This window comes from Heliangelus exortis, chromosome 23 (genome assembly GCF_036169615.1).
Source record: "Heliangelus exortis chromosome 23, bHelExo1.hap1, whole genome shotgun sequence".
NCBI classification, from domain to species: domain Eukaryota; kingdom Metazoa; phylum Chordata; class Aves; order Apodiformes; family Trochilidae; genus Heliangelus; species Heliangelus exortis.
In genome coordinates this window covers 1,674,148-1,700,708 of record NC_092444.1, presented here as the reverse complement: position 1 = coordinate 1,700,708, position 26,561 = coordinate 1,674,148, and the positions used below count along the sequence as shown (strand labels likewise).

Below are 26,561 nucleotides of genomic sequence, written 5' to 3'. Positions count from 1 at the left end.
CAAACCCTTCTTCTGCACCAAATAAAAACACGGGGCCACTTCCCAAACCCTGCCTTGCACATCCCCTGCCCCACAATCTCCCTCAGTGCATCCCTGGGCTCTTTCTCTGGGATGGAACTTCCAGGAGACCCAGAGCAGGAGCCAAGCCCTTCCCCACCCCTCTGCCCACTGAGAGCTGGTGGATGACACACCCGAGGTTGACCTCTCAAATCCCATTATTTTTATCTTCTTTTTTTTTTTTTTTTTTTCTCCTTCTGTAGCCCACACATCAGGGACCTCCCAAAGCTTTCCAAGGGCTCAGCACCCACAAGCAGGAGCCCAGCTCCTATTTAGGCCACCCCAAATTAGAGAGCAAGGCTTCTGCTTCTCTTCCCCTGGCACAAAGCCATGGGGACAGCCCCTGGCACCCCTCCAGCATGGCTCAGGGTCATGGTCACAGGCTTGTCTTATCCCTCCTGGAGGGCCCCAAATATTCCCTGCCTGAACTGACCACAGCCCCTGGTACTGTCCCCTGCACAGCCTTTATTTTCCAGCTCAGCCCCAACTTCTCCTGCACATGGAAAGGAAGCAGCAAAGCAGTGCTATGGGACCAGCCTGAAGGGAATCACACAATCACCAAATTATTTTGGGGGGAAAAAAGCTTTAAGATCACCCAGTCCAACCAGTAACCCACCCCCACCCCATGTCCCTCATCCCCACATCCCCAGGGCTCTGAAACCCCTCCAGGGATGATGGGGACTCCAGCCCTGCCCTGGGCAGCCTGGGCCAGGCCCTGACAACCCTTTCCAGGGAGAAATTCTTCCCCAGCTCCAACCTAAACCTCCCCTGGCACCACTTGAGTTGTGCCAAAAGTTCCTCTTCTCCCATCCCTTGTTCCTTGGGAGCAGAGCCCGACCCCCCTGGCTCCAACCTCCTCTCAGGGGGTTGCAGAGAGCCAGAAGGTCTCCCCTCAGCCTCCTCTGCTCCAGGATCAGCACCCACAGGGCCCTCAGATGCTCCTCACAACTTCTCCACAACCTTCTCCACATTCTCCAGACCCTTCTCCATATTCTCAAGATCCTCCTTCATGTTCTCCAGACCTTCTCCATGTTCTCCAGACCCTTTTCCATGCTCTCCAGCCTCTTCTCCTTGCTTTCCAGCCCCTTCCCCAGCTCCATTCCCTTCTCTGGCCATGCTCCATCCCCTTCAGTCTCTGCCCCTCCTGCCTGTCCCATTCTGTCATAAACCAGTGGAGCCCAGAAAACCACCCCAGCTACTGCTTGAGTTATGGGGTGGTTACAACCCCATAAGGGGTTGCTGATGCTCCTCCAGGGGGGACAGAGAGCAGATGACAACCAGGAGCAGCTGCCAGGAAATTCAGCATTTCCAGAGGCTCTGTGTTTATCAGAAGCTTTCCCTCTCCAGCCAGAACAGGTGTCAGTCACAGCAAAATCTGGTAACACATTATTGAATCCCAAGCCACGGGAGTTTGACTTAAAAAAAAAATCAAAGCATCGCCAGCAACTTCCCTGCTCTCCACCTCATCCTAAAGCCTTGCAAGAAGAAAGGTGAGGAGCCAAAAGGAGGAGAAAACCAGGGGGGATCAGGCACCAGTGCTGTGCAGTGGCCAACTGGAGCATCTCTCTATTACTGGGGTGATGCTCGGAGCAGCTCTGTCCCCACTGTGACAAAGCCACATCACCAACCCCCCCTCAGCTGCCAGGAATGGACCCAAAGCAGCACCCACCTACCCCAGGATGGCTCCATCACCCCCTGAGCTGGCTGCAGCCTTGCTAGCTGCCTGCTGCCTGCAGATTCACACCCAGTGTGACACCAAGCAGCCCCCGTGCTGCCTGTTCAACACTTCCACCAGCCAGACACCAACCCCTGCCAGTGCTGCCAACATCCTCATTAGCACCTTTCCTCTGCCTGCCCTCACTCCTGACTGCTCTGCAGCTGTCCAAAGACTCTCTTCGAGGTTCCCCAAAGCTAGAACAGATGAATGGAGACCTGCAGGTGCTCAGCACTCCTTCCCTTCCTTTCCATTCCCTTCCCCTTCCCTCTTTTCTCTTCCCTTCCCTTCCCTTCCCACCCCAGTGCCCTGCTCTGTCCCTGCTGCCAAGGGATTCCCACACAGCATCCTGCACACCCCTGGGATCATTGATTCCCAGCCCCCTCCTGCAAGGAGGATGGGAGAAGCTTGGGAGGGTCAAAACATTTATCAGATTGGTTTGCTTGGAAAAGACCTTTAAGATCACCCAGTCCAACCATTCCCCCAGCACTGCCCAGGCCACCCCCACCCCATGTCCCTCATCCCCACATCTCTGGGGCTCTGAAACCCCTCCAGGGATGATGGGGACTCCAGCCCTGCCCTGGGCAGCCTGGGCCAGGCCCTGACAACCCTTCCCAGGGAGAAATTCTTCCCCAGCTCCAACCTAAACCTCCCCTGGCACCACTTGAGTTGTGCCAAAAGTTCCTCTTGGCCCATCCCTTGTTCCTTGGGAGCAGAGCCCGACCCCCCCTGGCTCCAACCTCCTCTCAGGGGGTTGCAGAGAGCCACAAGGTCTCCCCTCAGCCTCCTCTGCTCCAGGATCAGCACCCACAGGGCCCTCAGATGCTCCTCACAACTTCTCCAGACCCTTCTCCGTATTCTCAAGACCTTCTCCTTGCTTTCCAGCCCCTTCCCCAGCTCCATTCCCTTCTCTGGCCATGCTCCATCCCCTTCAGTCTCTGCCCCTCCTTCCTGTCCCATTCTGTCATAAACCAGTGGAGCCCAGAAAGGGTGGAAAAGAGCTTCAAGATCACCCAGTCCAACCAGTAACCCAGCACTGCCCAGGCCACCCCTGCCCCATGTCCCTCATCCCCACATCTCTGGGGCTCTGAAACCCCTCCAGGGATGATGGGGACTCCAGCCCTGCCCTGGGCAGCCTGGGCCAGGCCCTGACAACCCTCTCCAGGGAGAAATTCTTCCCCAGCTCCAACCTAAACCTCCCCTGGCACCACTTGAGTTGTGCCCAAAGTTCCTCTTGTCCTGCCTCAGATGCTCCCTGGACTTGTGTTCCTTGTCACCTGGGGACTCAGCATCCCTCTGGCAGGTGGCTAAAAGCAGAGGACACTTTCTCCCAGCTCTGGCACGGACAGGGCTCTGCCCAGAGGATGAATTCATCCAACTTGGCTGGAAATTGTCCCTGGGGAGGCTGCTCTGCCCTGCCCTGCCCTGCCTGGCTCAATCCATGGTCCCATCCCCCAGCATCATTCCCATGTCAGGGAGCAGCAAAGAGCTGACAGCTCCATCCCATCAAATTCAGCTTGGGTGGGGCTTGGAGCAACCTGGTGTCCCTGCCAACACAGAGGGTTTGGAATTATATTTTTTTAAGGTTATAACAAAGCAATGAGGAAGCCCCAAGCTCCACAGGCAGGTGCTCCAGACCAGCACCCCCAGCAAGGGCACTGGGTGAGCACAGGGGGATCAGGGAGCAGAGATGTGCAGGAAATGCTGCAATTAAATCCCTAACCCTAACCCTAACCCATCCCTCCTCACCTTGTTTCATTTCATCAGCACTGCCCCCAGCTCAGACATTTCTGTCCCCAGATACCAGAGGGGCTTAAAGGTAAAACCAGGCCAAGATTTATGAAGTGAGGCTCCCTGGAGAAGTTTTTGAGCCACAGTTGTGGAGCCTGGAAACAGGATTAGACACCAAGCAAATAATCAAAGGCACCCACAACCTCTGCATGGTGAGATGGGACCCATCCCATGCTCCAAGCATGGCCAGCTCCAGCCATCCCCCTGCAGGGACCTTGCCAAGATGGACCAAAGCTTCTCCAGCCTCCCCTCTGCTGCACAAAGCTTTTTTTTTAATTATTATTATTATTATTATTTATTTTCAGATCTCCTAATCAGCAGCAGACTTTCTGCCATACCTTGCCCCAAACCACCTGCACGATGCTTGTCAGTCCAGGGCACTCCCAGCTCTTGGTGAAAGCCACAAATGGCTTCTCCAGACATGTGCTCATCATAAGAGGTGGCAGAAAAAAGCAACATCCCCACACATCTCCCCAGGACCAAACCTCCCTCCTTGGTCAGACTGAGGTCGAGAGAGATCTCCTCTGGAATGGTCGAGAGAGGTTCTCCTCCCCCTCTATTCTGCATTGGTGAGGCCACACCTGGAGTATTGTGTCCAGTTCTGGGCCCCTCAGTTCAAGAAGGACAGGGAAGTGCTTGAAAGAGTCCAGCACAGAGCTACTGAGATGATTAAGGGAGTGGAACATCTCCCTTATGAGGAAAGGCTGAGGGAGCTGGGTCTCTTTAGTTTGGAGAAAAGGAGACTGAGGGGTGACCTCATCAATGTTTTCAAATATGTAAGGGGTGAGTGTCAGGGAGATGGAGTTAGGCTTTTCTCAGTGGTGACCAGTGATAGGACAAGGGGTAATGGGTGTAAATTGGAGCATAGGAGGTTCAAGTTGAATATCAGAAAAAATTTTTTTACTGTAAGGGTGACAGAGCCCTGGAACAGGCTGCCCAGGGGGGTTGTGGAGTCTCCTTCACTGGAGACATTCAAAACCCACCTGGACACGTTCCTAGGGGATGTACTCTAGGGGGCCCTGCTCTGGCAGGGGGGGTTGGACTAGATGATCTTTCGAGGTCCCTTCCAACCCCTAGGATTCTATGATTCTATGATGGAATCCCATCACCCTTGCCCATAAGTTGGGTGTAGAAAAAGCTGAACTTGCAAGAAGGATGCATCTCATGAGAGAAGAAGGGCTTGAAGCCAAACTTCAGGAGGAAGCAGCTTGGCCATGGCCAGAAAAATGAGCTGCAGAGCCCCAGGAGCCATGGCAGGGAAGGATGCTGCCAGGTCCCTAGTGGGGAGCAGCAGCTGCAGGCACACAGGGGTGTTGGTAGGACACAAATCATCAGCCCCAGTGACAGCAACCACACACCTGGAGGCATCTGAACAGCCTGTGCCAGCCCAGTTTGTCCTCACTCATCCCATCCCCACCTCTCCAGTTTCAGTGAGCAGCCCAAACCAAAGCCCGTGGCTCCAGTGGTTGATCCATGGGAATGAGGAGCTCCTCTCCCTGCACCCAGAGCTCACCACACTCTGTCCCAACCAATCCAGGGACATGTTTGGGGAGCTGGGATGATGCTTCCCATGGCTTTCAGCCCTGCTGCCAGGCAGATGAACACCAAGCAGGTCCAGCCTGGCAGCAAGCTGCTTGGTGGAGGATAACAGAGGGTTGGTTGGTGAGAAACTCCCCATGAGCCAAGCCATGTGTGCTGAGAGCCCAGAAACCCCCCCTGATCCACTCTGGGAGATCCCCTGGGGTGCTGGGTCCAGTTCTGGGTTCCCCATCAGCAGAAGGACACGGAGCTGTTGGAGCCAGTGCAGAGGAGGCCCTGGAGCTGCTGGGAGGGCTGGAGCAGCTCTGCTCTGGAGCCAGGCTGAGAGAGTTGGGGGTGTTGAGGCTGGAGAAGAGAAGGATCCCATGGGGAGACCTTAGAGCACCTTCCAGTGCCTGAAGGGGCTCCAGGAAAGCTGGGGAGGGACTTGGGACAAGGGCCTGGAGGGATGGGGTGAGGGGGAATGGCTTGGAACTGGGAGAGAGAGGGGAGATTGAGGTTGGATTTTAGGAAGAAATTGTTTGGGGTGAGGGTGCTGAGCCCCAGGTTTCCCAGAGAAGCTGTGGCTGCCCCATCCCTGGCAGTGCTGAAGGTTGGATGGGGCTTGGAGCCCCCTGGGCTGGGGGAGGTGTCCCTGACCATGGAACAGGGGTGTGGATCATTAATGAACCTCCAACCCCCACCACCCTGTGCTAACCCTCACCTCCCATGGGATTTGTCCTGGGACCAGCTCTCCCCATGACCCTCAAAGCCTGGGTGGGAGCTGAGGGGAACCAAGCCCTTCCCCTGGCTGCCTCCCCCTCCTCTGCAGTGCTGGGCTCAGCAGCCCTCCCAGGAGCTGGCCACAGAGCCCATTGTTCCCTTTGTCTGCCCTTCCCAGCACCAGCTTGCACAGCTCAAGGCATCCCCTCTCTATCAGGGGGACATTCACATCCTCAGCCACCCTCACCCCTCCTTACCCACCCCTAAACCCACCCTTCACCCCCCAGAGATGAACCCAGGCCTGAGGGCAGCTCCCCTCCTCCTCCAGCTCCAGCCCTGTGCTCCCACCCTGCAGAAGGCTGAGGAGGGCAGGAGTGCCAATGGGGACCTTATGCACATCCCTTTCCAGGGAGAAATTGTCCCCCAAGCTCCAACCTAAACCTCCCCTGGCACCACTTGAGTTGTGCCAAAAGTTCCTCTTGTCCCATCCCTTGTTCCTTGGGAGCAGAGCCCGACCCCCCCTGGCTCCAACCTCCTCTCAGGGGGTTGCAGAGAGCCAGAAGGTCTCCCCTCAGCCTCCTCTGCTCCAGGATCAGCACCCACAGGGCCCTCAGATGCTCCTCACTCCAGAAAGAGTGAAAAATGATGAATCCTCAGCCCTTCATCACCCTCTTCCTCTCAGCCCTTCATCACCCTCTTCCTCACACCTCTGTGCCCCCCTCCCCCAGGCTGAAACCCACCCTGCCCAAGCCCTTCTCCTGTGCCAGCATCTTCACCCTCCTTCCCCAGCCTTTCCCAGTTCAGAGCTGATGCTTTCAAAGAGCCCTGCCCACAATGACTTTAAGATCTCTTTCTTAAAATGCTAATAAGTAATTTAAAGACTGCCACTCTGTATGCATGGGTTTAGGGTAATTTTTTTTTTTTTTTTTTTTTTTTTTCCAAGTGAATCCCTTTTCATTCATTCATCGCTGACTACATTTCATCTGCCACTTCATAGCCTGGTTCTCCAGTGTCACGAGATCCTTTCTGCAATATTTTCCAGACAACTGTTGTTTTTAGCAGCCTGCATAATTTTGTATAATCTGCAAACTTTCTCGCCACCCAGCTCCCCCCCCCTTTTCTGCTGTGTTTATAAATACATCTCACAGTGCAAGCCTCACGCTGACCCCCGGCCAGTGGGAAAACTGACTCTTTGTTTCCCATTCTTTAAGCAGATTTTAATCCATCAGAGAGCCCTTCCTCTAAAATTACTGCTCTGGAGTGGCCTGGATCACCCAAGGAGCTGCTCATCCCATTTCCTCTGCCCCAATATTCATCTTACCCATTTATTCTAAAATACAAAATCTTCTGCCACCACTTCACCCTCAGCCTTGTCCTGGAGGGAAAGCTCCTTGGGAGTCCCCTTGGCTATTTTGGGGGCCCCTGAAGTGCCTCAGCTCCTCCATCCTGCTTGGTTTTAACCTTTTAATTCTCATTTGTTGGCAGGGGACCTTTGGGGGGGGGGGGGGGGGGGGAGATAATTCATTTTTTCTCACAAGTTATTTTTCAAATTCCTCACAGGCTGCCAAATGGTTTTGCATTCACCATGCAAATCAGTTTCTGATTTTTTAATTTTTTTTTTTTTCCTATTTTCCCCTTTTAGACACGACTTCCACTTTCTGGAGAACATCTCTTTACCTCCAGTGACCTCCTTCCATTTGCCACTTAATTAAGATTTATTTTATTTTTTTTTAAAACTCACACCTTAAATGGCTGCACGCATTTACCCTGAGCTTTAATATCATTTCCTACATCACATGCAAGTATTTTGCTCCTTTAGCTGCTCCCTTCAGCTCACACCTTCCTACTGCCTGATTTCCTAAATGTTACTGTGTGGAATTTTTAAGTGCTGGTCATTTAACAGATGCAATGCTCTGCTTCTGAGAGGCAGGGCAGGAAGAACATCATTTATTAGACCAACCCATAAACTTTTTTTTTTTTTTTTCCATCAACTTTTGAAGCTCACCAGCCCTTTCTCATCCCAGCCAGGAGGTTGATCCCATGGACACAGACCCACACCCCAGCCCCATCCCTCACCCTGGGTGATGCTCAGGCCCAACTCAAGAGATCCTCCCTGGAGGTTGTTGAGTGGTGGCTGAGTAACCCCAAAAGGGGATTTTTAGAGAGGCAAGGACCAACCACATTTACAGTTATGGGTTTTTTTGCCCTCCTGGCCCGTTTCATCTCATTTCATCATGAGGGATGTGATGCTGCTGCCTCCTTCCCCAGGCACAGATACTCAGAGAGGGACATAGACCCTTATTTCCTCCTTCACCTCCACCCTGCTTTGCCTGGGGGGGGGCTGGCACGACCCATCCAGCCCCCCCTGTGCCCACCACCACCCATCCTACACATGTCCCAGACACCCCAGTGATATCCAGTTGGTATCACTGTGGCAAATCTTCCCTGGGTGCTCCTCACTGCCACCACCCAACCTGCCCGGGGTCCCTGTCCTGCTCCAGCACCCCCTCACCAAGCTCCTGCACCCCTGGGGACCAGCTCAGCCAGAGCTGCTTCTCCATCCCTCCCACCCCCTGCTCCACACGTCAGCACCTTATCAGGGGAGGCCCCATCCTTACCCCTTATCTAACAGCTGAACTTTTGCCTCCTGCAATCTCCCTGCTCCTCTCGTCCCAGCCCAGCAGGCAGCTGGGATTCACTCCTGCATCACTGCAAACCAGAAGCCAGGTTTGGGAGGGATGGCAAAGCAGGAATCCTAGAATCCTAGAATGGGCTGGGTTGGAAGGGACCTCAGAGCTCATCAAGTCCAACCCTTGCTCCACTCCCCCCGTGGTTCCCAGCCCATGGCACTGAGTGCCACATCCAGGCTCTTTTGAAATATCTCCAGGGATGGAGAATCCACCCCTTCCCTGGGCAGCCCATTCCAATGCCTGAGCACCCTCTCCAGAAAGAAATTCTTTCTAATGTCCAACCTAAACCTCCCCTGGCACAACTTGAGACCTCTTGTGCCCTCTTGTCTTGCTGAGAGTTGCCTGGGAAAAGAGCCCAACCCCCCCCTGGCTCCAACCTCCTTTCAGGGAGTTGGAGAGAGTGATGAGGTCTCCCCTGAGCCTCCTCTTCTCCAGCCTCAACACCCCCAGCTCCCTCAGCCTCTCTTCATAGGATCTGTGCTCAAGCTGATGGGGGAGCTGATGGGGGTCTTCCCAGTAAAAAAAGAGTTGCTGTGGGATAGCAGGAATCACAGGATGGGTTGGGTTGGGAGATTAAAGATCATCCACACCCATCCCCCCTGCCATGGTCAGGGACACCTCCCCCAGCCCAGGGGGCTCCAAGCCCCATCCAACCTTCAGCACTGCCAGGGATGGGGCAGCCACAGCTTCTCTGGGAAACCTGGGGCTCAGCACCCTCACCCCAAACAATTTCTTCCTAAAATCCAACCTCAGTCTCCCCTCTCTCTCCCAGTTCCAAGCCATTCCCCCTCATCCCATCCCTCCAGGCCCTTGTCCCAAGTCCCTCCCCAGCTTTCCTGGAGCCCCTTCAGGCACTGGAAGGTGCTCTAAGGTCTCCCCATGGGATCCTTCTCTTCTCCAGCCTCAACACCCCCAACTCTCTCAGCCTGGCTCCAGAGCAGAGCTGCTCCAGCCCTCCCAGCAGCTCCAGGGCCTCCTCTGCACTGGCTCCAACAGCTCCGTGTCCTTCTGCTGAGGGGGACCCCAGAACTGGACCCAGCACTGCAGGGGGGGAATCTCATGATGAGATGTGGGAATGGGACCCTCACCCTTAGACAGACCCCCAGACCAGCCCCCATCTCAGCAGGGTGGGTCCATCAGGAGTGGGTACGAGTTGGGGCAGGAGCAGGGGGCTCAGACTCTCATCTCTCACAGCTCCTCAGGCAGGTTTTGCAGCCCCCCTGGTGCCCCTCTCCTGACAGCCAGCTCAGGTATGTGTACACAAACAGCCACTGACTAGTGCAGGCAGATCCTCAGCCCATCAGCCAGACGACCCCTGCTCCCATCCTTGGGGACAGCCCCAAAACCCCACCAAACACAGCGAGTAACACCCCCTGAGCACCTCCAGACCCCTCCGTGGTGTCCCAAGGGGACACTGCTGGCTATGCCCTCATCCCCTACAGCCCTGTCCCCTCAGCATCTCCCTCCAACATCTGCTCCATCCCTTTTTATGACCCAGAGAAGCCAGGAACACAGCAAGGACCGGGAGCACCACCGCTCCTCCTGGGAGGAGCAGAATGCAGCTACACCACTGTTTAAATCAGGCTCCAGAAGGAGCTTTCCCTGCTCCTGGCCTGGCCATGGAAAGGGCAGGTGAGTGCATGGAAGGGACCTTGTCAAATATTAACCCAGGAAGCAGGGAAAGGAGGGAAAGGTGGGAGGTGGGTGGTGCAGGGCTGGCTGGAATCCAGGGTCTCTGGAGGACACAAATGAAAATTTGTTTGCAGCCTGGACTCGGGTCAGTGTTTGGAGATCAAACACATGGGATAGATCAGCTTCCTGACACATCCTCTGTTTTTCCCTGGATCTGCTGGCCTTGCCAAGATGCTCCCACAGCTCCGACGGTCCTGGCATGAACCCCATCACCTCCCTGGAGCCCCAAGGACAAAACAGCTGCCCTGGTGTGACCAGGAACCCCAGGAGATGGCAAACATTTCCCTCCACCCTGACCCCGACAAAGCCAGAGACAACAAGGCACAAACCAAACCCCCTGTTTGCTGCTCCCCCCACATCTGTGCTGGGCCTGGAGGTGCTCAGCAGCAGGTTGTGACAATGTGGACACGAGAGGTGACACTAAAATATGTCACAGCCTAGAGAAACACATAAAACACAAGACAACACACTCCGTACACCACCAATGCAATGTCATAAATGCATAATGTGCATTGTGTACATCATAATCCATTATTAACCACACAGAAACACAAAGGGACAGATTCCAGCTTGCTCAAAGGACAACCACGGGTGTTTGTGACCAGCACCTCAGACACAGCACCCCAGGACAGGATACAGCCCTCCCACCCCTCCAAACCCCTCCGAGCCTGAGGTTGTGCTCAGGATCACAACTGCCCAGCACAGAAGGATGCTCAGGATCACAACTGCCCAGCCCAGAAGGATGCTCAGGATCACAACTGCCCAGCACAGAAGGATGCTCAGGATCACAACTGCCCAGCACAGAAGGATGCTCAGGATCACAACTGCCCAGAAGGATGCTCAGGATCACAACTGCCCAGAAGGATGCTCAGGATCACAACAGCCCAGCACAGAAGGGTGCTCAGGATCACAACTGCCCAGAAGGATGCTCAGGATCACAACAGCCCAGCACAGAAGGATGCTCAGGATCACAACTGCCCAAAAGGATGCTCAGGATCACAACTGCCCAGAAGGATGCTCAGGATCACAACTGCCCAGAAGGATGCTCAGGATCACAACTGCCCAGCACAGAAGGATGCTCAGGATCACAACTGCCCAGCCCAGAAGGATGCTCAGGATCACAACTGCCCAGAAGGATGCTCAGGATCACAACTGCCCAGCCCAGAAGGATGCTCAGGATCACAACTGCCCAGCCCAGAAGGATGCTCAGGATCACAACAGCCCAGAAGGATGCTCAGGATCACAACTGCCCAGCCCAGAAGGATGCTCAGGATTACAACTGCCCAGCACAAAAGGATGCTCAGGATCACAACTGCCCAGAAGGATGCTCAGGATCACAACAGCCCAGCACAGAAGGATGCTCAGGATCCAGTCCCCTTGGCCAGGATTCTCCCCAGCAAACCTCGAGCTGGATGCTTCTCCCTCACCCATCCCAGTCTGCTGCTCCAGACACCCTCACAGACATTAGGGCCATCTCCTTTTTCTCCTTTTGCATTTTTTGGCACAGTGCTGGCTTCCCTCCAGCCCTCGGGAAACTTGCCAGCGCCACAAGGTTTATGGAAACTTAACTCCAACGGGGTGAAGAGTGAGTGCCTTCAGGTTTGCCTGGATTTGGGGTTTTTTTTTTTGTTTTTGCCCCATTCCTTGCACACGAGTTAGCTGGGCTGGACTGCTGGTTTTGAAACCAACCCAAGTGTCCTTCCCAGGTCCCCCCAAAACACCTCAGCAGCCTCAGTCCCCCCGAGACACAGAGCCAGCACAAAGAGGAGCTGGCAGTGACAGCAGCACTGCCACCCACCCGTGGGGGATCCAGACCCCTCCAGGACTCCTTTGTTCTTGACTTGCTGGTGTGGACACTCACAAAAAAAACTTTCCTTTTACAAGCCTGAACTTTCTCAGCTGCAGATACCTTGCAACTGCCTTAACAACTGTAAGCAATTGGCAACCTCTGCTTTTTGTACCTTGTCATCCACCTCCCTGTTTTCCATATTGATTTATGGTTTACGTTCTTTTTCACATTTCCTTTTAACAGAGCTGGTTTTAACCAAACAGCTTTTTCCTCCTGAGCCCTAGACATGCATTCTGCTGGCCAGTGAGTAATCAACTTCCAATTTTCATGCACACTCCTGTTTATATTTCCTCCCCTATCGGCTTTGTTTCTAATTAAGGTTTGTTAAATGCAAGTGAATATATAGTGTACAGAGAAATATAAAGCATGTAGATAAATAAACACCCCGCACACACACGTACCCTGACTAAAGCTGCACTTTCAACCACGGATCCCAAAGCACTTTGTCATGTTCATTAACAAAACCTCTCAGCTCCCTTGGGAAAGACGCTTGGATTATTTTACGCCTTGTAATTAGGAAAACTGAGGCACAGAAGAGACAAGTGAAATTACCAGCACTACAGAAAAGCTCTGCAGCAGAGCTGAGAACAGGACTCCAGAGGCAGGATCCCCAAGCAAATAACCAAAAAAAAACAATTTTTCCCCAGAACGAGCCTTTTTCTCCCCCCCTTTTTCTGGGAATTTCATGGAGCTGGTGATGGCAGCACAGAGGACACTGTCACCACAAAGGTGACTTGTGGCTCCACCACCACCTCCATGGCTGGGTCAGTTTGTCCACACCAGCTGTGCCCAGAACATCTGGAGATGCAGACGGATGCCAAGCATCCCACGGAGCCCCAGGAAGAGGCAGCTCCCAAAGGAGGGGAAGGAGCAGAGAGCTCTTGGGGAGATGCATCCCACACTCTTTCACCTCTCCAGAAGCTTTTGCAAGGAGAGAAAAGCTGGGACACAGTAGCTGGTAGCTCACCCCAGCCCTGTGAGCCACCATGGCAATGCCCTGACACACACAACAAGGCAGGAGACAACAGTGGGCAACCCCAAAACCAACGTGTTCAGCCCCAGGTGGAGATGGTGGCTGGAAGCACAGCACAGGGACCTCTCCAACTGTCTCCCTGGGAACTGTCCCCATCCGTAGGGAAGCACACCTTACAGTGACCACCTCAGGTGGCTGAAACCCCCCATCAGTGTTGGCCACCACCAGATGTACACTCTCCATCCCTTGGGATGAGCCTTGGTGCTCACACACCCCAGCACCACTGTCATGATAGTGGGAAGGTCACCCACATCTCCAAGCAAATGCCTTAAGAGCCCTGGGAACTGGTGACAAACCCTTTGGCACAGCCTGGCAGCTCCTGGGGGCACAGGCTGGGAGTGGAGGTGGCTCCAAGTGCCACATCTCTCCCTCCCAGACTCAGCAGCTCTGTATGGCCAAGCCTGCTCAGATCCCACTGGAAGCCCAGACCCCACTGTGTCACCAGCCCCATCCTGATGGTCACACATCCCACGTGGACACCTCAGGTGGCTGAAAACCCCCATTACTGTTGGCCACCACCAGATGTACATTCTCCATCCCTTGGGATGAGCCTTGGTGCTCACACACCCCAGCACCACTGTCATGATAGTAGGAAGGTCACCCACATCTTCAAGCAAACACCTTAAAAGCCCTGGGAGCTGGTGACAAACCCCTCAGCAGCTCCTGGGGGCACAGGGTGGGAGTGGAGGTGGCTCCAGGTGCCCCATCCCTCCCTCCCAGACTCAGCAGCATCAGCTCTGTATGGCCAAGCCTGCTCAGACCCCACTGGAAGCCCAGACCCCACTGTGTCACCAGCCCCATCCTGATGGTCACACATCCCACACGGACACCTCAGGTGGCTGAAACCCCCCATTACTGTTGGCCACCACCAGATGTACATTCTCCATCCCTTGGGATGAGCCTTGGTGCTCACACACCCCAGCACCACTGTCATGATAGTGGGAAGGTCACCCACATCTTCAAGCAAATGCCTTAAAAGCACAGGGAACTGGTGACAAACCCCTTGGCACAGCCTGGCAGCTCCTGGGGGCACAGGGTAGGAGTGGAGGTGGCTCCAGGTGCCCCATCCCTCCCTGCCAGACTCAGCAGCATCAGCTCTGTATGGCCAAGCCTGCTCAGACCCCACTGGAAGCCCAGACCCCACTGTGTCACCAGCCCCATCCTGATGGTCACACATCCCACGTGGACACCTCAGGTGGCTGAAAACCCCCATTACTGTTGGCCACCACCAGATGTACATTCTCCATCCCTTGGGATGAGCCTTGGTGCTCACACACCCCAGCACCACTGTCATGATAGTAGGAAGGTCACCCACATCTTCAAGCAAACACCTTAAAAGCCCTGGGAGCTGGTGACAAACCCCTCAGCAGCTCCTGGGGGCACAGGGTGGGAGTGGAGGTGGCTCCAGGTGCCCCATCCCTCCCTCCCAGACTCAGCAGCATCAGCTCTGTATGGCCAAGCCTGCTCAGACCCCACTGGAAGCCCAGACCCCACTGTGTCACCAGCCCCATCCTGATGGTCACACATCCCACACGGACACCTCAGGTGGCTGAAACCCCCCATTACTGTTGGCCACCACCAGATGTACATTCTCCATCCCTTGGGATGAGCCTTGGTGCTCACACACCCCAGCACCACTGTCATGATAGTGGGAAGGTCACCCACATCTTCAAGCAAATGCCTTAAAAGCACAGGGAACTGGTGACAAACCCCTTGGCACAGCCTGGCAGCTCCTGGGGGCACAGGGTAGGAGTGGAGGTGGCTCCAGGTGCCCCATCCCTCCCTGCCAGACTCAGCAGCACCAGCTCTGTATGGTCAAGCCCGCTCAGACCCCACTGTCCAAGCCCAGACCCCACTGTGTCACCAGCCCCATCCTGATGGTCACACATCCCACGTGGATGCTCCCACAAACATCAACCCCAACCCTTTCCTCTCCCACCCCCCCTAATTAAAACCATGCAGGGCTCACAGGAATCCCATAGCTGGCTTAGTGCTGCAACGTAAATAGTCCTATTTATGCCAAGCTCCCATATTGTAAATATCACGACGTATAGCTGGCCAACCCATGAGTCATCTCCCAAAACTCCAACTCAATAAATGGTGCCTCATCCATGTTCCAGACAAACACGGGCCGTGCGGCTCCCACCACCCCAGCCCAGCACCGACCACCCAGCCGAACCCCAGAACCCGGTGCCACCCCTCGCACCGGTACCGGGCAGCTCCAGGACCAGCCGGTTCTTGGCCTGACACCTCGCAGCACCCCCCCCCCCGCTGCCTGGAACCACCCCAGGGATGGGTTTGGGAACAGGGAGACGGAGTCCTCCCCTCCACCCCCAGCCCAGACCCCATCCCCATCTTCCCGCCCAGCCCGCAGGAGCTCCCCACCTGCCGCCCGACTCGGCTTTGTCTGAGCACCGGGGGAACCCGGCGGGGAGCCCGGCTCCTCCCGGGGACACCGGGAAAGCCACGCAGCCACCGGGGAGCCGGCCATCAGCTGCGGGATGCCGGCTGGGCCTGGCTGCGGGGAGCCCCGAAGCCTCTCCCAGGCACCATCCGCGGGCAGGGAGCATCCCGGGCAGAGCGGCTCCGGGGTATCCAACCGGGACCGGGCGCGGGGGGGAAGCGGCGGGGGATGCCCAGCTCGGGGAAGGGATGGCGGAGAGAAAGGCAAGGAGGGTCTGGGGGGAGTCGCGGGGGGCTGGGACACGGGGACACACACACACACACAGACACACGACACAGACACACGAGGGGCCCCCGGCTCCGGCGGCAACACCTCCCGCCAGGGCAGCACTTCCCCCAAAACTTCGCCTTCCCCTGCAGCGCTGCGGAGTGGGGGGTGGTAGGGGGGGGGGGGTGCGGCGGGGAAGGGGAGGGGGACAAAGTGATACCCCACCAGCAGCCAAAAAAAAAAAAAAAAAAAAAATTAAAAAAAAAAAAAAAATCCTAAAGGTGGACCTGCCCTGCCCAACCCTCCCCCCAATGCCCACCCACCCCACCCCACCCCCCCCCGTACCTTCTACAGCGGCGAGCAGGGGCAGGAGGGCGAGGGGCAGCCAGCAGAGCCACAGCGGCCCCATGGTGCGCGCCGGGCCGGGCATCAGAGGCGGCGCGGCCGGCGCTCCATGGAGGCGGCGGAGAGCGGAGCCGGGCTTGAGCCGAACCGAACAGAACACAGCCGAAGCGAGCCTCACAAACCAGAACCGAACCGAACTGAACCGAGCCCCCCTGGCTTGGGGCTGGGGCCGCCGCCGCGCGGGCACGGCCGCGGGCACGGAGCGCACCGCCGGCCCCGCCGCCGCGGCCGGGCCGAGCCACCCCCGCCACAGCGCGGGGGGAGAGCCCCGCGCCGCCCGCCCCGCCCAGGCGAGCCCACCCTGTCCGGGGAGGAGAGGGGGAAGCCGGGGGGAGAGGGGAAGGGGCGGTGGGGAGGTGGCGAGGCGGGGGGCGGCGACGGGGCGACGGGGCTTGGGGCGGGTTCGGGGAGGCTCTCCCCGCCCGCCCGATGGTTTGTGCCGGAGCTGTCGATCATCCAGAGAAAGCCGTGATTTCAGCCCAAATCGGCCTCGGTTGGGGTTGACTGGCTGCGCGCCGTGAAGAAAAAAAAAAAAAAAAAAGAAAAGAAAAAGGAAAAAGCAACCGACCAAAAACGCTAAAAAAAAAAAAAGGGAAAAAAAAAAAAAAAAAGCGAACAGGGAAGGGGGTTCCTTGGAGGGATGCCCCCGCCGCACCGCTGCGGCCCCGCCGAGCTGAGCTGCGCTCCGGACGCGGTGACACCGGGGTGGGCGAGGGGCCGGGGGGGATGGTTGCGGACAGGGCCGAGAAAGGGACATATCCAGCGGGACGGGAAAACACAGGAACTGGAAAAATCCGTGGTTTGTTGCCGGCAGGCTCCGGGCAGCCCTGAGACCCCCTGGAGTCACCCCCCGGGGATTGGGGAGTGTGGGAGTTCCCTCGTGGTGTGGAGCAATCAGCCCCATCCACAGCAGGTGGGGGGATGGAATCACAGGGTGGTTTGAATGAAACCTTAAGTATCACCCAGTTCCAACCCCCTGCCATGGTCAGGGACACCTCCCCCAGCCCAGGGTGCTCCAAGCCCCATCCAACCTTCAGCACTGCCAGGGATGGGGCAGCCACAGCTTCTCTGGGAAACCTGGGCCAGGGGCTCAGCACCCTCACCCCAAACAATTTCTTCCCCATCTCCAACCTCAATCTCCTGTAGTGAAATGAGGCAACCAGGTGCCACTAATTGGCAGGTAGTGGGCATGAGCTTGTGTTAAGCCCACCTGGGCCTGATTAGGGTGGGCCCCTACTGCCCATGAGCAGGATTAGGGGGCTAATAAAGGCAATTAGTGGCACCTGGTTGCCTCGTTTCACTACAATCTCCCCTTTCTCTCCCAGTTCCAAGCCATTCCCCCTCATCCCATCCCTCCAGGCCCTTGTCCCAAGTCCCTCCCCAGCTTTCCTGGAGCCCCTTCAGGCACTGGAAGGTGCTCTAAGGTCTCCCCATGGGATCCTTCTCTTCTCCAGCCTCAACACCCCCAACTCTCTCAGACCTCAGAGCAGATCATCTCCAGGGCCTCCTCTGGACTGGCTCCAACAGCTCCATGTCCTTCTTATGTTGTCTCAAGTGGGATTTTTCCAGAGGTTGCAAACTGGAATATAGTTCCACCTCTCCATCACACCACCCAACAGCCTTGAATTCCCCACAATCAAGGGGAATGTGCCCCATCAGCCAAACCCTCTCCAGGACATGCAGATGTTACCAGGACTGTTTGCCCCAGGAGGTCTCTTCTGCCACCACCCTGACATCTCCTCCTCTGCCCATCCAGTCTGCTACTGCCCACTTGCACCCTGCAGTGTCCCCTGGCTCACCCCCTGTGGCTGTGCCCCTTTTCTTCTGGCCAGGGGGTGTCCTTTGCATCCTGCAGAAAGCACACGTCTCTTGGAGAGGCTTCTCAGGGAAGGTCACAACCTGCACACAGAGCTCTTTATGAGCTGTAGAAGGCCAAGAGCTTAAGAGCCACTGGACAACCAGGATGGATCCCTGTCCCTCACCCCTCCAAAGTGACAAAAACTGAAAAAACAAGCTTGGCTCACTGTGCCCTGCCCCTCTGATACACCAGCACCTCGAGCATCTTGGGTTCCTTGACCCATTAGAAGTGATTGATTAATTTCTTGCTACCCACACGTGAGTTTGGAGGAGTTCAAGGCTCCCTGGTGGTGCTGGCCATGTGTGTGAGCCAAATGAGCTTCTCCAGCTCAGTGTGGCCAACAGCAAGGTCTGATGCCCTTCAGGAGCTCTCATCACTGCAGATATTATTGGTCACATTGGTCCCACACACAGAGCAGCAACCTCCAGGGAATCCTGTGGCCCAGCTCCATAGTGTATGGAGAAACTTCTGTCTTTAGTGCACTCAATCCAATACAGAAGGAGGCAGAAGGGCCAGGGACAGATCTTGCTGCTCCTGGCCTCCAGAAGTGTTGCTCCAGAAGCACCCCACCCCTCCAGTGCTCTCCCAGGGCTCCCCAATTCCTCCCAGGAAGGGTCTCCTGTGACTGTTGCATCCACGGGAAGGTCCCACAGCTCCCCTCTCAAACCTTCTCTTGCCACCAGCCTCTGCTTTCTGTCCTGAAGCCTTCTCTGGTCACCAAGCCAGCAGCTCCAAGCAGCCCAGCAAGTGCCACAAAGCCCTGTGCCACGGGGAGTGATGCTGGAGCCTCTCCAAAGCCCTTTTCTGCACACAATTAATGGCTTCCCTGGAGGATGGTCATGGACCAGGGAGCACTGTGCATCCTCACTGCTGTCCTCAGCCAGGCACAACACTGTGAAATGATGCTCTTCTTGCTGCCATATGGTCACAAGTGACTGCAGCACTGGGCCACATGGTCCTGAACACCACCTGCCAGCTGCTTTTCCACCTTGGGACCCAAATTTTACTGGGATTTGCTGCCCACATTTAAGTTGGGGGGCACCGTCACAGGGTGCTCAAACCCCTCTACGTGGAGCAGCAGGTAAAGCCTTGTCTGGGGAAAAAAAAAGCAGCACAGGGGTTACAAAAATGGGAAAGCCAACGCTCTGGTTGCACCTTCATAATAGTTTACATCAGGAGGTGGTTCCCTGGCAGAGAAAGCCACGAGAGATTATTTCTCAGGGACATCAAAATGGGTTTGCTGGTGACACTTCAGTGCAGCATTTTCAGTTCCCCGTGCAGGAAGAACAGGTTTTATTTGCACATGAAGCCCTTGGCTCATCACACCTGGAGGAGGAGGTGCCTTCCTTTTGCTCCCTGCAAGGTCAAAGATGTGCAGCAGGATTGTCAGCAGAGAAGCAGCTGGGGATAGAGAGCTGTCACCTGCAGCCTCAAAACTCTGGGAAGCCACCCTGGGGCCAGGAGGGAGAAAAAGCATCACCCAAGGAGCCCCACCTGCCAGAAGGATCCAGGAGAGCCTCTTCTTGGGGTCTAGGGAAGCTCCATTCCCTGAAGCTCCTTTGGTTAAGGTGCTGTAGGACTGAGAGCTGGACTCCTGATGGTCCTTTCCGACCATGATGGAAAATGATTCTCCCATCAAGGGAGAGGAGAGTTAATTTTGGATGGGAGGGATGGGAAGCAGGTCCCTTGGTGGCACCCAGAGCTGTAGAGCTGCCTGTAAAAACCCCCCAAGGGTGTGCAGGCAGCTGGTGGGGGCTGTGCAGAGATGCCTGAGGGAGATGGGCACCCTTGCTGGTGTCTCTGGATGTGAAAGGAAAGCTTTGGGGCTCCTGGCTGAATCCCTCTGGCTCCGAGAAGCCTGGAGCTTCCAGAGGCAGGTCGGGAGGAGGAAAACGCCGGAGTATTTTTACAGAAACCGGAGTCTCCCTGCAGCAGCAAATCCCCTAAAAGCAAAACCCAAGTGAGAAGCAGCTTCAGCTGTTCTGGCTCTGGCTGTGACGGGCTTGGCCCCAGGCCAGTGAGTTAATTCTGCCTATTAACTAATAGTACAGTATTGTCGGCAGAGATTCATTGCTAAACTTATGTTTTTAAGATATCACTTATCATTTAAACACTTAACTCCTGATCCCAGAACATGTACAGGCACCGTGTAGCCCTGCAGCCATGCTGCAGATAACCAAAGCCTGGGGAGCCCAGGCAGGATTTAACCCTTTTCCACCTCTTTGTCTGAATGATAAATTGTCTTGAGTAGCACCTTCCAGAGCAGAACAGCCCCTCCTGCTCTGGGACTGCTGGTTATCACCTGCTTCATGCTCCCCAGCTTGTCAGGGATGAAGGGAGCATTCCCCTGGGTGGGATTTTCCAACCCATGCAGTGGGACAGATGTGATCCCATCCTTGTCACTGTGAACAGCCTCCCCCTGCCCTTCCCTGTCACCTCAAGTCCTTTGGTGGGGAAACAGGTCCTGTCCTTCAGGAGGAAGGGTGGGATGAGCAGTGGGGATGAGCCCTGGGGTGATGCCCCAGTGCCTGACAGCTCAAGATCTCCCCTCCCTCATCTGTACAGTAAAGAGATTTTATTTAGTGACCTCAGACCTCACCCTGGTCCCCTCTCCCAGTGTGGACCAGCACTGTACTGGTCTCTAACCAGCAGACAAGCAGGTGCTGGCTGCTGCCCACTGCCCTCCCCACCCCACTGGGGACATTGCACTGGGGTTCCTCTGTTTCTGAGTTAAATCAAGATCAAACTTTTCCATCCCTTGAGGCTTTGTGAGGGGACCTGGCCCTGGATGGCTTGTGCTGAAATGTGACCCTGGAGAGCCCTCCTTGCTCAACCTGTTCAACTGGTTGTGGGGTCCTGCCTGGGGGGAGCTAAGAGAGGAACCAGCAGCTCCCTCTCCCCTTCAGCTCTTCCCTCCAGCATTTCTGAGCCCATCTGCTGCTCAGTGAAAGTTTCGTGCACGTTACCAACTCTGAGCCTTCCTGCTTCCAGAAGCTGGGATGAGGGGGAAAAAGAGGGAAGAACCCATCAGCTGAGCATCAGCCTCTGCTGGGCCCCTCCAGGGATGCAGCAGAACCCCAGGGAAGCTTCAAGTGAAGGTTTCACATCCTTGGGGAGACCAAGGGAGCTGTGGAGAGGAGCAAGGAGTGGAAGGTAACTGCATTTCTGAGGCCATTTGAATGTCTGAAGTCTTGGGGTGTGAAGCCTTCAGCTAAATTTGGGAGCCAAAGTCAACTGGGGGATTGCAGTAAAGATTTGAAGATTTTCATTCCTAAAAGGAATGAAACTTTTGGATGGTATCCATGGGAACCAATTAAAGAGGGGAGGCACTTTTTGAGCACAGGAGATAGATTTAGAACTGTAGAATAGGGCAGATAATTTTGGATATTTTTTTTTTTCAACAGCTAATTTGAGCCCAACTTACGATGCCACTTGGAGGCAAACTCAGGCAGGTAAAACTCTGGTGGTAAAACCTGCAGGGACTGCAGAAATGATCCCATTGTGGTGGGGTGTTAACTTGTGGAGTTTAAAGAAACTTTGGGAAAAGTAAAGTTTATAAAGGTATCACCTTCAGGATTGTAAGCATGGCAAATCTTGGAAAAGTTGGTAGTGTAAAGCAGGACATTACAGAGATGGAAAAGAAGGAAAAATGAAATAAAAAAATATAAATAACAAGGAACTCCCAATTTTCCAGAATATAGAGAAATGCAGCAATTAAGAATGTAAGTTATTAATCTATGTTTTAAAAAAATACCTTAAGAATATAATATAATACCTTAAGAAAAAAATGGGATTTGGACAAACAACAAATAATAATTGGAATGATCAAAAAACCATCACAGGATGTATATATACAAACCTCATCTGGAGGACTTGACAACCATGAGGCATGGCTGGCAGAAGGTGTTTTTTTTTTTTATTCAGGAAGATATTTTCATTTTAATCCTTGATTATTTTACAGTTAGCCAGAATAAACCTGCCCAGTGGGTAACATCTGATGAAACCTGCCAGGAATTGTGTACTGACAGGGGATGGCATCAAAGGCTGCACAATTTTAGTGCTGTAATTTTTTAATGGCTGTAAAAGAAAAGGATGGAACCCAAGGTATTTTGTGGCACGGCGTTCCCAGTCCAGAATTCTTCTCAAAAATAAGTTTAAAGTTGTTCAAAGGGAGTGAGAAAAGCTGAGAAGTCAAACTCGGGTCTCTCATAGTATGAAATTACAGGGTGGCATCCTTGAAATTGAGAATGCTGAAATGGCATTTAATAGGAAACTAGGGAGAAAACTACCTGGTTTTTGGCCGTGCTGGTGTTAAAAAGGGGAGTTTTGAAACTGCTTATAAACACTGTGAAATAATTCAATATTATGTGTTATGTTCAAAGGAACAAAATCCTCTGGTGCCCTGAGACAGGGGAGGTTTTTGTGAGGGCAAACACAGGGGCAGAGGCACCTTCTGAAATTGCTCTTTTCTCCCCAAATGTGATTACTGGAACAGGGCAGGTCTGAAGGAGGTGGAAACATCTCCTTCCACAGCAAAAAGGAAAAAATACAGGTTGTTTGGGTCTTTCCAAAAGGGCAGCACCTTAAGGGAGATGTGGTGCCATGGTGTGGTCAAAAACTGATCAAAAACTGGTCAAGGGCTGAAGAGAAAATCTCAGGAATCCCTGGGAATGGTGCTGTGTGATCAGCCCTTCATGTTTTCCCTTTTGGGGTGGGAATATCCCCCCTGTTCTGGTTCCAGTAAAACTGGGACTGACCTGGAACCAGGTCTGCAAAGGAGGAGAGCAGCTGCCTGCTGGCAAAGGCACCTGCAAGCTCTTCATTCCTCAAAGAAGAAAATTGGAGATTATCAAGTCCAACCCAAAAAGTCAGCAAAATCTGTTGGTGTCATCTGATGGGAGTTCCATCAATCCCCTTGCCAGAAGTTTGTTTTTTTTTTAAGGAAAACAAGAAGCCAGGGGTTGCAAGGGAAGTCCTGAGTTGCTCAGGAGGTGGTGGCAGTGCAGGAATAAGCAGCAGGTGCTGGATGGAAGCCACCAGTGTGGTCCCAGTGACAAACTGGCTGCTCACCCCATAAATGAACCTGTGGGAGGTTGGAAAAAAATTGGGTTCAGGAATAAAGGAGGTGATTTCTCACATGGCCAGGAGATAACTGGGGAGCTCCTTGGCAGAGGATGCTGTTGGGTTCAAATCCCAGGGATTCAAGTCCAGACTGGGCTCAGAAGTCCAGACAAATCTGATGTTGAGTATTTCCAGGGATGGGAATTTTCCAGGGATGGGTCTTCCATCACCTCCCTGGGCAGCCTGGTCCAGTGTTTCACAAACCTGTTACCTCTGTCAATAGGTTCCTGACCTACAAATGCAATGCCAGGACACAGGGATGTCTCAGCATGGGACCCAAGCATAGGGGATCCTAAACATGTGGGAGAAACACAGGAGATCCCCCCAAAATGGCAACTTCTGGCAGACATCCTTCTGGCTGGAAATCATTTGGTGGTACTGAGAGGTGTAGGAAACCATCAGCACCAAAACTGCCTCCAGGGCTGCAGCAATGTCAGGAAAGCTTTAGGACAACCCCATTCTAGGTCTTGGCTGGACAGAGCCACATCCACCCTGCTGGTGACATTCCTGCTGGTGACATTCCTGCTGGTGACATTCCTGCTGGAAGTTGGAGGCTGGACCAGAGCCCCCATGTGGGTTCCCACCACCACTTCCAAGAACTCTGTGTCTGAGGTGACCTTTGTTGGGACACAAGTCATGGAATCACGGAATGTTCAGGGTTGGAAGGGAGCTCTGGAGATCCCCCAGTCCAACCCCCCTGCCCCAGCAGGATCCCCCAGGGCAGGGCACACAGAACACATCCAGGGGGGTTGGAAAGGCTCCAGAGAAGGAGACTCCACAACCTCTCTGGGCAGCCTGGGCCAGGGCTCCCTCACCCTCACACTCCAGAAGTTTTGGGGTGGAACTTCCCCTGTTCCAGCTCCAACCCATTATTCCTTGTCCTGGGCACCCCAGAACAGAGATTGTCCCCTTCCTCTTGCCCCCCACCCCTCAGCTATTGATGGACATTCAGCAGATCCCCTCTCAGCCTCCTCTCCTCAAGGCTGAGCAGCCCCAGGGCTCACTCAGATGATGTCCCTGTCCCTTCCTCATCCCTCCTGCTGAAGAACTTCTTCCTAAGATCCAGTCTGAGCCTCTTCTCCCTCAGTTTCAAACCATTTCCCCTTCTCCTGTCACTGGGCACTCATGAAACGTCCCTCTGCAGCCTTCCTGGGGGTTCCCTTCAGGGACTGGGGGGCAGCTCTAAGGTCCCTCTGGAGTCTTCCCTTCTCCAGGCTCTCACACTCCATCCATCCCTTTCCCCACGACCCCCTGACCACCACTCAGAGCCGTGAGTGCTGAGGGGACCAGGAGGAGCATCAGAGGATCCCCCAGGGCAGGGCACACAGAACACATCCAGGGGGGGTTGGAAAGGCTCCAGAGAAGGAGACTCCACAACCTCTCTGGGAAGCCTGGGCCAGGGCTCCCTCACCCTCACACTCCAGAAGTTTTGGGGTGAAACTTTCCCTGTTCCAGCTCCAACCCATTATTCCTTGTCCTGGGCACCCCAGAACAGAGATTGTCCCCTTCCTCTTGCCCCCCACCCCTCAGCTATTGATGGACATTCAGCAGATCCCCTCTCAGCCTCCTCTCCTCCAGCTGAAGTGCTGGGTTGGCAGCAGGACAGGGATCAGCTCCTTGTGGCTCCTGAACTCAAGGCTGGAGGAGGAGCAGGATGCTCCCCCAGCACCAGGAGCAGGGAAAAAGGGAGCAGGAGCAGGACCCTTGCACTTGGCATGGATTGAAGGAGGTCACCCATGGATGGAGGCCTGGAAAATAACCCCAGGCTGGCAGATTGCCAGCATCTCTCTCAAAGCAGTGGAGTTTATCTTAGAAAATTAAAAAAAATGCTGAGAGCAGCCCCACTTTGCTGGAAATCCCTGTGCTGGGATCCTGCACCTTGAGGTGCCTGAAGCAACAGAACCAGGCAGGTTCTGGGAGCTGAGCAGTGTTATCTGAGCCATTCTGAGGGAATTCTGAGGGATTCTGCTGTGAAAAGTGCTCCCTAGGGACTGCAGAGGAGCAGGATACGCTGGGGCAGTTGGCAGGAAGCAATAAAGTCATTGGAAAGAGACTGGAAGAGAGTGTGTGAGATCCTGAGTCTGTGTGAACCCAGGGCACAAGATCAGCAAAGAGCCCCCTGAGGGGGGGACAGTGCCAGCAGGGACTGGTGGTGCCAGAAATCCCCAGGAGCAGCCACACGGATCCAGTGTGGAAAACCATGGAAAATACAGCTCCTGCTGACCCTCAGTGCTGTCACTTGTCACCCCAGCTCTGCACACAGAGAGAGCTCTACTGGAGGTCACTGGGAGTACTGGGTCCAGTTCTGGGGTCCCCATCAGCAGAAGGACACGGAGCTGTTGGAGCCAGTGCAGAGGAGGCCCTGGAGCTGCTGGGAGGGCTGGAGCAGCTCTGCTCTGGAGCCAGGCTGAGAGAGTTGGGGGTGTTGAGGCTGGAGAAGAGAAGGATCCCATGGGGAGACCTTAGAGCACCTTCCAGTGCCTGAAGGGGCTCCAGGAAAGCTGGGGAGGGACTTGGGACAAGGGCCTGGAGGGATGGGATGAGGGGGAATGGCTTGGAACTGGGAGAGAGAGGGGAGATGGAGGTTGGATTTTAGGAAGAAATTGTTTGGGGTGAGGGTGCTGAGCCCCAGGTTTCCCAGAGAAGCTGTGGCTGCCCCATCCCTGGCAGTGCTGAAGGTTGGATGGGGCTTGGAGCACCCTGGGCTGGTGGAGGTGTCCCTGACCATGGCAGGGGGGGCACTGGATCATCATCAAGAAAGTCCTTTCCTTTCTGAACTAATCTGGGATTCTCTGCTTCTGTGATCACCCAGCAGCTGAGCAGTGGTAGGGGAGCAAGCTGGACTGCTCCAGCCTCTTCCTTCAGGTGAGTGGTGGTCATGCTCCAAGAAGAGAGTGGAAAACAGGGCTTACACCTCCTCCTGGGATGGGCTGTGGTGTAGGGGAACCCTCAGAGCTGAGAGATGCAAAGAGATCTCTGGACACATTTCCAGAGGTGGTGTTGGGTGTTTGGGGAGGGGGCACTGGCACAAGCTGAGGGTTTTGCTCTCTGGCTTCACTTGTTCTCTGGATCCCCAGCAGACAGAGTGAGCAATCGTGTTCTCCCCCCTCTCCTTCCTCCTGCACACCTCACACAATTTTTCATGATAACCAGGCAGAACAAACAGAACTTGTTCTCCTACCTGGGGAAGAACTGCTCCAGCTGGCTCCTCCAACTCCATCCTGGGCACTCAAAACTCCAAGTTATCTGATGGTCAAGTTCAGCAGCTAAATGGAGCTTATGCAGGAGTCCTCCCAGACCTTGCCTTCCACCACCTGAATGGACCAGGCTGTGCCATCACCCAGCTGGCTCACCAGATGGATGCCAAGGTAGATGGATCCCCAGGGTGTGACACACTGCTCTGGAGGCTCAGTTAAGTGTTGTGCAGCCCTTTGTGTCA

General features: G+C 54.7%; 1 protein-coding gene across 2 annotated transcripts in view; it reads right to left on the bottom strand.

Annotated features, from left to right (window-relative positions):
* EPHB2 (EPH receptor B2) overlaps positions 1 to 16,391 on the bottom strand; it is a 126,329-nt gene extending 109,938 nt beyond the window's left edge. Inside the window, exon 1 of one of the 2 annotated variants that reach the window (XM_071766778.1) lies at positions 16,084 to 16,391. In XM_071766778.1, the coding sequence (XP_071622879.1) occupies positions 16,084 to 16,168 (85 nt within the window). In that variant the 5' untranslated portion in view covers positions 16,169 to 16,391. The remainder of the gene's footprint in view (positions 1 to 16,083) is intronic. The other variant, XM_071766777.1, reaches the window with a different exon arrangement.
* Between the last annotated feature and the right edge of the window lie 10,170 nt (positions 16,392 to 26,561).